Here is a 14,456-nt window from a genome sequence, read left to right on the forward strand (position 1 = left end):
TACATAAGGGCCTTCCCAATTTTGGGCCAGCTTGCCTCCTTCTAACGGCTGGCTCGCTTCTCGACGTCATAGCACATAATCTCCGACTTGAAAATATCGTGGGTGAACCCGGACGTCTTTCGTGCTCTTGACCCTCTTCTGGTACTCGGCCATGCGCCGAGCCGCAATTTCCCTCTTCTCTTCAACGCCGTCTAGATCCACGGCCATAGAGTGTTCATTCTTTTCCGCATTATAGGATCGCTCTCTGGCGGTCAGGATCCATGCTTCGATCGGTAACCGTGCTTCAGCGCCATAAACTAAAGCGAATGACTTTTCCAACGTTGTTCTCTAGGGGTCGTGCGATATGTCTAAAGCACGTATGGGAGCTCGTCAGCCCAGCTACGACTGGCTGAGTGCAACTTTTTCTTCAAACCCTCCAAGATTGTTCGGTTGGCATTCTCTACTTGACCATTACCTTGCAGGTAAGCCATCGACGATCGGATTGAGGTTGTCCCGATCGTTGCCAAGAAATTTTGAAAGTACTGGCTTACAAATTGCCGACCGTTGTCACTGATAAGATGAACTGGCACGCCGAACTGGGAAATAACATTCCGCCATAAAAATCTGGCGCACTGTTGAGAAGTGACCGTGGCTAAAGGCTCGGCCTCGATCCACTTGGAGAAATAGTCAATGGCCACAATGACAAAGCGCCTTCGACCGGATAACTGCGGAAAGGGTCCCAAGATGTCTACCCCCCAACAAGCAAAAGGAATCGCGGTCGTGACCGGCTGGTAAAACGTGGCCGGACGACCAGGCATCCGGGCATATAGTTGACACGTCTCACACCCTCTGGCAAGCTTTTCACAGTCCAACTGAATAGAGCGCCAATAGTACCCGATCACCATGATGCGTCGGGCAAGTGATCGGCCCCCCTGGTGCGACGAGCAGATTCCCGAATGCAATTCTTTTATTACTAGGTCTGCTTCGAAGGAAGTCAAACACCGCATCAACGGACCTCCATACGACCACCTATATAAACGGTCATCTTGGACTTGAAATCTCGGTGCTCTTAACTTCGCCTTTCGGGCACGTAGAGGATCATCCGGTAAACGACCATGTTGAAGATACTCCATTAGATCAGAAATCCAAGTTTCTTCGGCCGGTTGGATAGGCGCGACCGGCAAGCGGTGAATACTGTGTCTCGGAATCATCAAAATCCGAGCGATCTTCGATATGTGTTCAGGGGCATCCTGTGCCAACTTGGATAAGATGTCTGCATCGGCATTATCTAGTCGGGGAACATGAGGGACGGTGGACGCCCGGAACAAGCTGAGCTTCTCCATGGCCAGATCCCGATAAGCTTGTAGTCGTTCTCCGTTGACCTCATAATCGCCCAAGACTTTCCCGACCACCAATGCTGAGTCAGTTTGCGCCCAGATGTATTCAGCCCCCAATTCCCAAGCGCATTGCAAGTCATTGACAAACGCTTCATATTCGGCTTCATTATTGGTCGGGTTGAATTGATACATCAGGGCATAGTACACTTTGAAGCCCTCCGGGCTCGTTATCACGACTCCTCCGCCTGCTCCTTTCTTACTACTCGACCCATCGGTAGCCAACGACCACCATGCCGCCTCGGGATCTTCCACCTCCGGAGGTCGTGTCTCCCGAGCGGTGCACTCGACCAAAAAATCGGCTAAAGCTTGGCCCTTGATGGCTGGTCTCGGTCGGTATTCAATGGCATACTGCGTTAACATCAACGCCCATTTGACCAGACGTCTGGAAGAAGAAGCGGTACGGAGAACTGCCCTGATTGGCTGATCGGTTAACACGTGAATGGCTCGACCTTGAAAATAGCGGGCCAACTTCTTCGCTGCTGTATACAAGGCGTAGACTATCTTTTCCAGCCGGGAGTAACAGAGCTCGGGACCATGGAGCGCGTGGCTCACATAGTAAACCGGTCGATGCACCCCCTCCGAATCTGTTCGGCATACCACTGCACTGACAGCTCGATCGGAAACGGCTAAATAGACGTCTAGCTCTTCCCCGAGCTCGGGCTTTGACAAGACGATCGGTGACATCAGATACTCTTTCAGCTCATCAAAAGCCGCTCGGAATTCATCATCCCATACGAACCCATTGACCTTTCGCAATACCTTAAAGAACGGTAAAGCGCGCTCGGCCAATTTTGAAAGAAATCGGCTCAGGGCTGCCAATCTCCCGGTCAGTTGTTGCACCTCCCGAACGGTCGTGGGCGGGTGCATGTCAAGAATTGCTTTGACCTTGGCGGGTTTGGGCTCGATTCCTCTTTTCGTCATCATGTAGCCAATGAATTTTCCCGTTTGCACAGCAAATGTGCACTTGTTGGGATTCAAACGTAGCTAGTATTTCCGCATGATTTGAAAGCACTATCGGAGATCCCGAGTATGATCTGCTAGGTCCCAACTCTTCACCAGCATATCTACTATACTAATAAGAGCCTAAGAGAGTTAGGCCTATAATAGGTAGAAAAAATGGCGGTCAAGTTTTTTAATCAAATGAATGGCTCAGATTGATCAGATTTTAATTTTTTCTTAAGATTTACTAATTTATCCTTAATGAATATGATTATCCGTTAACTTTTCCGTTAAATATTATCTTTTCCGTTAATTTCTGTTAGTTCACCGTTAACTTATTCATTGATTTCAATAAGAAAGGTCTTAAGTTCGAAGTTCGAACCCCATCCCAATCAAAGTTGGCATATTTAGTACTCTATTTTATTTTTATTAAATTAAATAATAATAATTTAGTAGTTACAACAAAATATAATACATATGCATTTCGATCTTTAATTTAGAATTATGTATCTACAATGTTTTTGCTCAAAATAATTATTCATTATCAATTAAAATACCAGGACTATGTGGTCCAATGGTACCCGGGTTGGACTTTATTTGGAAAGGTTGTGAGTTCAAGCCTCAGTGGAGGCGTTATTAGCTCTTTGTGTTTCAGTAGGTTGAGAAAGTATATGAACAGATATTCCAATGTAATAGAGCTAGTTGCATTCAAAAAAGAGAAATAATTTCATTAGTTATATTGTCATAATAATAATAATAATAATTGTTTTAAAAAATATATATATATAATTAAGCCAATCATATTAACTACTTGGGGGATTTATTTACAAAAAGAGTATTCAAATTACACAACAAATTGAAGTGGAAAACTACCTCGCAATGTCCTTGTTTGACAATCAACAATTAGCTCTTCAATATTAGTATATATTTAAAATTTTATGCCCTAATTTTTATTTGCTCTCCTTTATGTCTCGTATTTGGTTTCAACCATACCTATACAATTATTTTATTGACAATTATAATCAATCTTGACTATATTATCTTGCATTTGTAAACTTAGAATTACCTATTTAAATACGCAAATTCAACATTCAATTATTTATGCATTAACAATTCTAATATAATCCTACCTTGATATACTTTAAAGTACTTATTAAAAAAAAACATTGGGCATTATCTCAATCGCGCAATGCGCGTAAAAACTAGTCGTCGATATAAGCTTCCATCGTTCGGCCTAGCAGGTCCTCAAAGAGCATATTGATCATCCGCTGATAAGTCGCTCCTGCATTTCAGAGGCCAAACGGCATAACCCGGTAACAATACAACCCGTCAGGTGTGACAAAGGCTGTCTTACTCTCATCTTCATGGTTCATCATGATTTGATGATAACCTTTGAAAGCGTCCATGAAGCTCATCAGCTCAGCCCCGGCCATTTCGTCAACCATCTGATGGATGCTCGACAACGGGTAAGGATCTAGCGGGCATGCTTTGTTCAAGTCGGTGAAGTCAATGCACATCCTCTAGGACGGAGGCTTTGGAACGAGTACAATGTTGGCCACCCACTCGGGATAAGTGACAGGGCGGATGTGCCCAATTGCAGCCATTTTCTTCACCTCCTCTCGAACGAACTCTCGGCGATCGGAGGATAAATACCGAGTCTTCTGAACGACCGGTTTAGCCGCAGGATCTACAGCTAACTTGTGGCAGATTACAGTTCGATCAATCCCGGGCATATCTTCAGGCCCCCATGCAAATATATCAGCAAATTCCCGGAGGATCGCCAACACTTCCAGTCGTAGTTCAGGGGTGAGGGCCCGACCAATCTTTATCTTCCTCTCCGGTCGCTCCTCAGACAAAGGAACCTCCTCTATTTCCTCAGAGGGCTCGGGTTGTTCCTTCCGATCTTTGACGATAGTGTTCACTCGGGAAGAACCGGCATCACGCCGAATGACGGCCCGGGAATAACATTTTCTCACCGATTGCATGTCACCTCGTAAAACTCCGACATCGGCCGGGGTTGGGAACTTCATGCATAACTGAGGCATTGATATGATTTCGCCGATCCTCATAATGGCCGGTCGGCCCAAGATGACATTATGAGCACAATGAAGGTTGACCACCACAAATTCCAAATCTGTCTTTACTGATCTTGGTGGGGTTCCAAGCTCAACCGGAGCACGATTTTTCCCTCAGGGCGAATGGTAGCCCCGGTAAATCCCGACAAAGGCACGCCGACCGGAATCAGCTCTCACTTGTCCAACTTTAGCTTCTCAAACACGTCCAAATAAAGGACGTTCACACTGTTCCCGATGTCCACCATTACTCTTTGGACATCAGTTCCCATGATATCAATCGTGACAACAAGGGCTTCCATCCCATTGTCTCCGCTTTCCGGCTGGTCTTCAAGAGAGAAGGTAATTGGTTCCATCTTTTGCCTCTTACCAGTTTCCCGGGAGTCGACGATCGCGACCGGGCAACTTTCCCGAGCCTGGGAAGCATCTTCCAAACCTCCAAATATAACATGGATGGTCGGTTTAGATGTTGGTCGACCACTCGATGGGGGATCGGGATCTCTCCGGTCTTGATCCGATCGGTCAGAGCGATGATGAGACCGCCTATGATCTTTTCTCTCGCCCACTCTTTGTTCTCTTCTCTCTTGCCGACACATTTATCCAATTTTCCCAACTGAAGCAGGTCTTCCAACAGCTGTTTTAAGTGCGTGCACTCCTCCGTGTCATGCCCAGCACACTGATGATAAGCGCAATATTTGGACTTATCCTTCCCATCCGGTCCGGGTTGAGGTAGACGAATGAGGTTGCAGGACTGGGCATATTGCATGGCCTCCGCCGCAGATCGGTTTAACGCCGTGAACTCTCCCAGTCGGGTTCGGGGTCGGGGATGATCTTCAACCGACCGATCATCCGCCCGACCGGAAGGCTTTCGGGACGATATGCCGACCTCTTGTGACCCCTTGACGGCATTTGCCTCACCGGCATTGGCATAATCCGTCACTCTACGGAGGGCTTCTTCATAAGTGGCAGGCGGATGGAGTATAAAATCCTGGTACAGATAACCGGCCCGGAGGGAGATGTGCAACATGTGAATGGCCGTTAGGTCGTCCATAGGTTCAACCTCCCCGACCGCCGCCTTCCACTTGACTAAGAATTCGGTCAAGCTTTCCCCCTCCAACTGTTTAGCCTTCTCGAGGTACATGTAAGGCTTCCGGATAACCTTGGAGGTTACAAACTTCCGGTTGAACTTCATCGCCAAACTGGCGAAATCAGAGATAGAGCCCGGTTGCAGTGTCCTGAACCATTTCGCCGCTCGACCAGTGAGCGTGGAATAGAAAGCCCTGCACATCACGGCGTCAGATACGCCCATCATCAACATGTTGCCATAATATGTATTGACATGAACTTCTGGGTCTGTCCGCCCATCATATTCCTTATTCCTGGAGATGCGCAAATCGCGCGGGTAAGGCTGAGCCATGATCTCCGCCGTGAAGGGTGTCCTCAATAACGAGGCTGTATGATCGGTAGGAGGCCTTACAGCGTGCTCGTTCTGCCAGCGAGTGAATTCTGCCCGGAGTTCGTTCAGCATTTCTCGGGTTTCGTCTTGTGCGACCGTTCGGGCTGGTTCCCGAGCCCGGCGTCATCGATGTGATTTAGACCCACTATGCCCGGACGACCCCTCCCAGCTTGCCGCTCGCATGGGCGAATCAACCGAGCGTCTGTCTGGATCCTGCGGTCCCAATCTTTGCCGCATTGCTGGTCAGAGCCGCTCGAATGCCATCGCCCGGTTGGCTTCTATCTCAGGGTCTTCAACCACCTGAGCGTGTGTTTCCGACCGAACATGTGGAGCCTGCCGTGGTTCCTCCATGACCTCAGCCCCCTGCGACCCCAACCTCGAACGAGCCGAGCGCCTAGCCCGGGGAGCGGGCTGAAGCTCCGGCTCGGTCGGCATGGTCGGGTAGATCGGGGGAGCGGAAGCTGGAGCAGTGTACGCAGGCATAAATTGCGGTTAACCGGTTGGTGGTGGATAATACATCGGTGTCCCAAGCCAACACCCATATTGAGGAAGTGGAACTGGATATGGATTCCGAGAAATTGATATTGTGGTCCAGGCGGTGGATATGTCGACTGAATATAATTGACCGGGTTCGGGCCCGCTGATCGTGTTGGTGATAGGTTGAGGTTTAGGTCAACTGTCTGAGTACGTTGGTGGTCGGATGAACTTGCTGCATCCGCTTGCTCATCCTCGGGTGCTTGGTACATGAACGGAAACATGGTGATAAGAAGGATCTAGTACTCGTCTACAATAGCTTTCGTACCCGGTCCCCACGGACAGCGCCAAAATGATAGTACTAATTCCACGTATTAAGCGGTCTAAGTACTTAAACGAGATCAAGTAATAACAAATAAAGGTATTTTATTGATCAAGAAGGACCTAATACAATCTAAATGATTATCCCGAGGGCCGACTGACTGCGTTCAGGCAGCTTTGTAGATAATCTATCGATCGTCCAAAAGTCCCTCTCACTGTAGCCGCCGCGGGTATTTATAGCCGCTAGGCCGGAGACACATCTTCGGCCGGCCGGCATGTAACCCACGTAGCCTCCACACGTCTTCACCCGGCGAGCCCTCTCTGTCAACGTGTAACACTGCCACGTGCCTCTTCTCAAGATCCTTGACTCCTCGTAAGATAAGGCCCACCGAACGGGTGATAAAACCCTAGTCGGGAAGTCCGCCGGTCGGGTCCAACTGTCACTCCTTATGTCCAACCTGTAAAACCTGCACAAAGAACGAGAGAAGCCGAGTTGTGTCGGTCAGGATATATCCTACCAAACACAATGCACACACGTAGTGCACTGCAAACACAATGCACACACGTAGTACACTGGAAACACAATGCACACATGTTGTGCATCACATCCTGGTTGACTTTTTTCGTGCACCATGTTTTGGGTTGTTGAATGATGCAACATCAAGAGTGTGCACATGTTCTCAAGTTCACACAATAAGGTAGATTTTCACACACACACACACACACACACACACACACACACACACACACACACACACACACACACACATATATATATATATATATATATATATATATATAATCAAAAGAGTAAATAATTAATTTACAAAACACTTTTCTATAACCAACTAATACTATCAGCGAGTCAATACAACTAATACAATCAACTATCAGCTAATTGTCAAACACTTCCTACAAATAATGATTCCAATTAGGATTTTGATTTTGGTTTAGTAATCATATGATTGAATCATTCAATTGAGCCAACTGATAACTTGGGGGTGTGATTGAGTGGAAGTGATTCATCCATCCTTAATCAAAGGTCAATGGTTCAATTCTAAACTTTGAGTATGGAATAACCTTAAATTTCCATGTCAATTGTTGCATCTGTATCCGATGGTAGAAACCTAATTACACCCAAAAAAAAAATAGCCAACTGATTGCCTTTTGTGAATTTCTGATCCGTGTTTTCAGTGGGTCGGTATACGCGCACGGCGCACCCCAACGCTACTGAGCGGTCATTATATTGATTTGATTTAACTGAATTTTATTAAATTTGATTTATATACTTCTAATCTAAAATTGATAAAAATTAACAATACCCCAAACCCCAATGTATAAGTAAATTAATTAAAGTTCAAATTGATTAACTAAAAATTAACCTCAATACTAACTGCCAACTTTCAAATTTAACCATTCACAATCTTTTTGTTAATTTAAATAAGGACAAGGTCAAGAACAAGAATGATTAAAAATTTAAAAGTTAAAAAAACCATAAGTAATTAACTTGAGAGTTAAATGACCATAGATAGTTAAATTTAAAAATTAAAAATTTAGGACTAAACGTTAACAGTGTCACTATACTAGCTTGAAAGATCCTAATTGGTATTAACTCCCTGTAATTTGACCCCATCACATTTACATTTCAGAAGGTAAACAAAGTTGTGATTTATAAGAAATGGCAAAAAAATCTAAGTTGGTTGTTGTATAATTAGGAAATACACCTGATACATGAAAAACTCTACCTCTTAAAGAAACCAATTAATACACAAGAACAATTGCATATGGCTGGATGCAAGCCTACATATAATTTTAATTAATACAATAAAGACAGACAAACAGATTCTGCACTCAAATCTTGGACCAGGGATGGAATTCCCCCCCTCCCTCCCTCCCTCCCAATCACGAACTTTTGTCAACAGATTCTGCACTCAAATCTTGCTTGCTTTTACATCTTCTCATCTTTGCTTTGACACGAGATTTTGTCACAAGTGTCTGCACCGTGTTAGCGAAATTCCCAACTGCCATGACTATCAAAAGGATTCCACAGGTAACAACCTGCCATAAGAGCATTATAATTAATTATAGAAACGCACTATGGATAATAAAAGCTAAAGCTAGTTATGAATATTCAAGTATCAGGCTCATATCTATTCAGAAAAGAAAACCAAATTATAAAATAAAATAAAAATTGCAGGCCGCATTTGTTTACCTGCCACTCAGAGACAACACCCACAACAGCAGTTTTAAGTAACAACAACCCAACATATGCTTCAAAACCCTGAAACCAAGAAATAATATTTTGTTATTTACTTCTTTAGTTGTGGCGCTCTTGTGGCTCCTACAGTAAAACAACTGTGTAGCCTCATTTTCGTGCATTGTGTATTTTGGTATCAAACATGCCACGCATAAATATGGCCTAGTACCAAAAATGGAATATATATATATATGCTGCTAGAGGTTACCATTCTGCCATCTAGTGGAACCTACAATAACCAACAACCATGGTGGCGGATGAACTTATCTGATTAAGTTATAACCCCATAGGCTATTTATGCAAACTGGTCCTTCCCAGTGCTCCCGTTACAGAAAACACTACACTATCTAATTGCACAAGAGTCAATGGTAGACAAAACTCTCTGCAGTTCTTCAGGCAACACAACAATGGAGAAATCAACAATGGCAGGAGGTATACTTGATCGCTATGAGGTTAGACTTTATTGTGCTTAACATGTATAAGTATAACACATGTATTCATATCATGTTTAAGTCTAACAGGCCAATGACATATTCATCCAATATCATCAGTACAGCATCACATAAACCCCAAAATGAAAGATAAACAAACAAATAAATAAAACACTTCCAGAAAGATCATTTGTGATTTCTAAATTTCAATACATCAAAATACAGACAAATTACCTGCAAGATGAACAGTATAGGGAATAAAAGCAACAATTGGCCCTCAACACCAGAAGTTTCTCCCCAGACAACATCCATTCTCCTGGCCTGAAATTGAAAGTGGATTCAATATATATATATATATATATATATATATATATATATATACACACATATACATATATGACCAGACTTGAGAACTGCTATGAAATTGGCAAACTAATAGTTCTAGTGTCAGTATATTACTAACGAAGTACATAAAAATATTCAAACAACTAACCTTATCTGGGCAAAACAAAGTCAAAAGGGACATTTAAATAAAGATCTAAAGAAGCTCGACTATAATTGCTTAACAAATACAAAAGATCTTCTGGGAATGCATACTGCACCTTGCCGAGAGCAATACGTGTGTATAGTCTTTGCCTTTGGTATCTATTTTGGAGAATCATTGCAACACCTTGCATAACTGCCCATTTCAGGAATAGATGCACTCCTTTCTGCAGTAAAGAGTCACTTTTAGTGTGTGTGTGTGTGTGTGTGAGAGAGAGAGAGAGAGAGATCCAGAAGACAACCAGAAATAACACTCTTAAAGTTCTTTCTTATAAAGTCAGCACAAGCATGAAAATGAAGGGAGATATATGTTAAAAATATCAAAACCTGCTTTAAGGCACAGTTAGGTTCCCTTTCTATTTCCCAGGTAAGACTAATAATTGCCATAGCCATAGCACAATAATGATGCTTTATCCACCTGCAAAAGCACAGGCAAAATGACATTTCAAAATGTTGCTGCTTACAATATGCTATACTAATAATGCATTAATATACATGAATCCATGTACACACACACATCTATACAAAGTGCTATAAGAATCAGTAGATGGTACACAACTCTTCAAAATAAATTAGTATTACAAGTAACCAGCAAGGCAGCCAAATTCTTTAAAATATTTTTCCATTTCAGTTAGCCTTACAAGGAATGAGACAATTTGGAATCAATATCGAAGAGAACTGCACCAATAATCACATAACTGGTCTTTTCAACAGCAAAAATCTCACTGTCCAACACTTTTTCAGGGAAAATACATATAGAAGAATCAACTGAAGATACAAAAGACTTGGATATTAGGAGATAATTCCACAATCTAGAGTCTAGACTCTAGAGGTCACCAAATATTTCTTATCTCAATAGCATTGCTTTAGTACCAACTGTATCAGTTCTTTTGATTTATAAGGGAGGAGAAAGCACAGGAAAAATTGGAGAATTCTAAAGATTCCTGGAAAAATAAATAACAAAACTTTCTATTAAAAATCAACTATTTTTCAAATTAGAAAACAAGAAATGGAAAATAACTTGAACTTTATAAAGGAATTTAGGAAAAAATGTTTTTTTTTTTTTCTATTCCCATATTTTCCAAATACAAAAACATACACAACTTCACTTATAATCTCCATTGCCGAACTTCCACCACACCTGCCTACCTTATCCCATTACATGCCTACTTACCCCTACCACCACCTATCTAGGTACCCAACCCTCACCTACATTTACCCCCCCCCCCCCAATACGAACTACCTACCTACCACCATCACCACTACCTCCATTGCTATTATCATTTACTTTCAACCACCACTATATATATACCCTCACCCCGTGAACCTATCCCCCACCACACCCTACCTAACCCCACTACTACCATCACTACTCAAAACCATTATCACTTACCTTAGATATTGGTATTTCTATATGTACAAAACAAATAGATTTCAAATAACTTCATATTTTATACATTGAAAAATAATTGAATTTGAACATATTTTCTACTTCTTCAATAGAAAATCAAAACTTGAAAACTTTTGGAAAACTGAAAATGAAAAATGAATAAAAATTCGGTAACTAGCAGGCCTGTTAATTACCGAGGCAAAAGTACTATGGTCATTTTGAATGGTATGACCTTCATTAATTCATCATTTGGCCAACTTATGATATCCACTTGAATTTGCATGAAGACAAGAATCACAGACTACTGTGAACCAAATTAGCTAATGACATTTTCCACTTTGTATAAAAAGAGAAGAATTATGAATGTTAGTCATAGCATATTTACAATCAGTGAACAAGAATCAAATTTCCAGCAAAAGTGATGATTATATTCAATTACCATGGACGAATATCACTTCCGTTCACTCTCAAAATGTTCTCTCGCAAAGATAAACCCGTGTAAAGGTAAAGCAACCATGCCTGTTGAGAGTGGGATGCTCAGTGTACTTCAGTTATGGAATAATTATATTTCAAAATATGTAAGCCAAGACAAATGTGCTACCTGGTACAGTTGGACCGGCAATGCAGGCAGACATTCATCCCAAATCCAAGACCTTAAAATAAGTAGTAGTGATGGGAAAATAAGGAATAGATATGCTGTCCGATCCTGTCATCAGAATAAATGAAATGATAATAATTATAAAGTAGAAGTTGCCATCTATGTATGCAACATGATTTCTAGTTAGCCTTTCAAACTCATATTACCACACTCAGTGAGAAAGGTGCACAGATCTGATAATATACTGCCAAGGGTTGATCATAGAGTGGATACCATCAGACTACTTATGAAAGCTTATAAAACTCAAATCATTAGGCTTCCTTGTTATGTAGTTTGTCAAAACATAAGCCGCTGGCCACATGGTAAAACAAGAATCCCATATCCCACATATAAATACGTACTCATCTACTAATAATGAAGACAATTAAATTTATTATAAGCAAAATTAACAGGGGATACATTGAATTCCTAGGTCATGTATAATAGAGAGACCAAATCAAACATCTAATCAAATTTCGCTTGCCCTCCAACAGAAATTCCATCTGCCAGATTTCAAACTTGCATCTGAGTGGAAAACTGGAAGTACATGAAATATTTAGTCCATCACTCCAACAACAAAATCTGGTGCAAATTAAACTGTATAAGCAACACCCATTACAAATCCAAACAAGTTGGTCCAATGATTATGAAGTGGAAAACATACCCTGAAACTATTATATTCCTCTTTCACTTTCAACTGAACATCCTTCCTGTTAGCACGAACATTAACCGGACCCAGAAGCATCCTCAGGAACTGCCCTGCAATTAACCACATACCATGAATCACAACCAATAAATTAAACACATAAAAACTTAAGAAGTGTAGCAAAAAAATAATAATAATCATGACAACAAGACGAGCACCATTAGATTTGCTGGGAAGAAATGCGGCTGCATCTCCTTCGCTCAGTATGTAACTAGCTTTGATTAGTTCCTCGTCCCACTGAAAGGCAAAATGGAGAAGGGAAAAAGTAAAAAAAATAAGCAAGTAGAGACATGCAGTAAGGAAATACATAAAAACTACATGCATGTAAACGTACTTTCTCAGCTTGTATGGAATCGAAGTTGCCGGAGCGGATGGAGTCTCGGAAGCGTCGGATTTGTGAATCGAGCGAGGAGACTCGCTGGCGGATGGAGTCTTCCTCGCGAGAGCTGCGAGAGATCAGAGAGCCAGCGGCATCCAGCAATTCCTTAGCTTGCTCTACCACTTTAGGAATCTCCTCAGCGTAGTTCAAATTCGCTGCCGCTGCCGCCGCCGCGTCGCCCATCTCCGATGGACGGATCGCTGATTCGATTGTCCTGATTCCTATTCTGTACTAAACTATATATACGATTATATAAAAATACAAATATAATTACTGGATCGTCGTATAAAAGCGGCGGGAGAAAAACTAGGGGAAATGTTTTAACGCCTGATGATGGGATGGGAGGCAGTCGCAGAGTAGCTGAGTAGGAAATAGGAATGAATGGAAGCGGAACAAAGATGGGCCCACCACTTCAGAACCACTTGCGCTTGGCAGACGCAATGAATATAGTTAATAGTTTCGTTTTCTTCTTCTTCCCAATTAGATGTCCGCAAATTATGGCTAACCTAGCTACTATATAAAAGCTGAAAAATAGTTAAAAGCTGAAAAATAGTTAAAAGTTGAACCGTTATAAGCTAGAAATTGAAAAATTAAAAATTGAAAAGTTGTTAAGCTAGTTGAAAATTGAAGAGTTGTTAAGTTAACTGATTATGCAAGTGTTTGATAAAATTAATTTTTTGATAAGTTGATAAATGTAAAAGATTAAAAATGACATTTTCATAAAATTTAAATAGGTTTGTTTACATACCTCGTATTAAAATTTAACATATTGAAATGAAACTATTAGCATAATCATGATCTAGCATTACACAATGAAGTAGCAATATTGTTGCGAATCTCCTTCATCTCAATAGAGGTCTCACTTAAATTTTCGTTGATGGAGATATTACTACTTGAATCTTGAAGTTCATTGGGCCGGTATGTAATCTGGATGTTGCTCAAGCACATTAAACATCATGTCATCTTGCGAATTCTTTCGAATATAATTATGTAGTGCAAATGTGGTCATTCTATTTTGAAGCTTCGTAAAGATATGACATAGGAATCAATTAACAACCAATTCAAGCAAAGAACACATTTTTAAATAAAAATCTAGAGCCGAACAAGCAACTAGCAATGGCCTAAAATAGGAGCGGGCAAGACACTGAATTTGAAAACAAAATCGCTTAACATAATACACAAAAATATTTTCACTACCCTATGACTAACATAAAAAGTAAAATAAAAAAATCATAGACAAATTTTTGTCTCACATACAAACGCACGCAAAGAACATATATACCAACAACACACAAAATATAAACAAAAACCATACCAGAGATTACACGGTTGTTGAAAAGTTGTTCGAATGAAGATGAAGGAATATGTTTGGCGGTGAAGGAGTTGCGGAACGAGGATGAATAAAAAAATATATAAGTGAAAAGACCAAAAGAGTTTTAATTAGGGGTAAAAGATGTCATTCATTTAAAATAATA

The 14,456-nt window shown here is 41.5% G+C and overlaps 3 protein-coding genes across 3 annotated transcripts; all 3 read right to left on the minus strand.

Annotated features, from left to right (window-relative positions):
- Nucleotides 1-347: 347 nt before the first annotated feature.
- LOC109193303 lies at nt 348-2,297 on the minus strand. The gene has a single exon (XM_019344167.1). The coding sequence runs from the start codon at nt 2,295-2,297 to the stop codon at nt 348-350; it is 1,950 nt and encodes a 649-aa protein (XP_019199712.1).
- A 2,266-nt stretch (nt 2,298-4,563) lies between these two features.
- LOC109193304 lies at nt 4,564-5,915 on the minus strand. The gene is made up of 2 exons (XM_019344168.1): nt 4,928-5,915; nt 4,564-4,823 (listed from the first exon to the last, which is right to left on the minus strand). Exons 1-2 carry the CDS (start codon nt 5,913-5,915, stop codon nt 4,564-4,566), a joined length of 1,248 nt encoding a protein of 415 aa, XP_019199713.1.
- Nucleotides 5,916-8,281: 2,366 nt separating this feature from the next.
- LOC109193349 (transmembrane protein 120 homolog) lies at nt 8,282-13,345 on the minus strand. Its single transcript, XM_019344219.1, has 10 exons — nt 12,937-13,345; nt 12,761-12,839; nt 12,561-12,655; nt 11,861-11,965; nt 11,699-11,778; nt 10,197-10,287; nt 9,929-10,036; nt 9,561-9,647; nt 8,851-8,919; nt 8,282-8,696 (listed from the first exon to the last, which is right to left on the minus strand). Exons 1-10 carry the CDS (start codon nt 13,162-13,164, stop codon nt 8,541-8,543), a joined length of 1,098 nt encoding a protein of 365 aa, XP_019199764.1. The 5' UTR covers nt 13,165-13,345; the 3' UTR covers nt 8,282-8,540.
- Nucleotides 13,346-14,456: the final 1,111 nt, after the last annotated feature.

Source organism: Ipomoea nil, unplaced genomic scaffold, assembly GCF_001879475.1.
Source record: "Ipomoea nil cultivar Tokyo-kokei standard unplaced genomic scaffold, Asagao_1.1 scaffold1868, whole genome shotgun sequence".
Lineage (NCBI taxonomy): Eukaryota > Viridiplantae > Streptophyta > Magnoliopsida > Solanales > Convolvulaceae > Ipomoea > Ipomoea nil.

What these genes read in the sequence shown, in the direction of transcription:
- LOC109193303 (XM_019344167.1), bottom strand. Translation starts at nt 2,297, where the DNA reads ATGACGAAAAGAGGAATCGAGCCCAAACCCGCCAAGGTCAAAGCAATT.
- LOC109193304 (XM_019344168.1), bottom strand. Translation starts at nt 5,915, where the DNA reads ATGCTGAACGAACTCCGGGCAGAATTCACTCGCTGGCAGAACGAGCAC. An exon ending in GAGAGAAAAGATCATAGGCG is followed by an intron (nt 4,824 to 4,927) that starts GTCTCATCATCG and finishes TTATATTTGGAG; the next exon opens with GTTTGGAAGATGCTTCCCAG.
- LOC109193349 (XM_019344219.1), bottom strand. Translation starts at nt 13,164, where the DNA reads ATGGGCGACGCGGCGGCGGCAGCGGCAGCGAATTTGAACTACGCTGAG. An exon ending in TCTTCCCAGCAAATCTAATG is followed by an intron (nt 12,656 to 12,760) that starts GTGCTCGTCTTG and finishes GGTTAATTGCAG; the next exon opens with GGCAGTTCCTGAGGATGCTT. An exon ending in CTAACTGTGCCTTAAAGCAG is followed by an intron (nt 10,037 to 10,196) that starts GTTTTGATATTT and finishes TCTTTACTGCAG; the next exon opens with AAAGGAGTGCATCTATTCCT.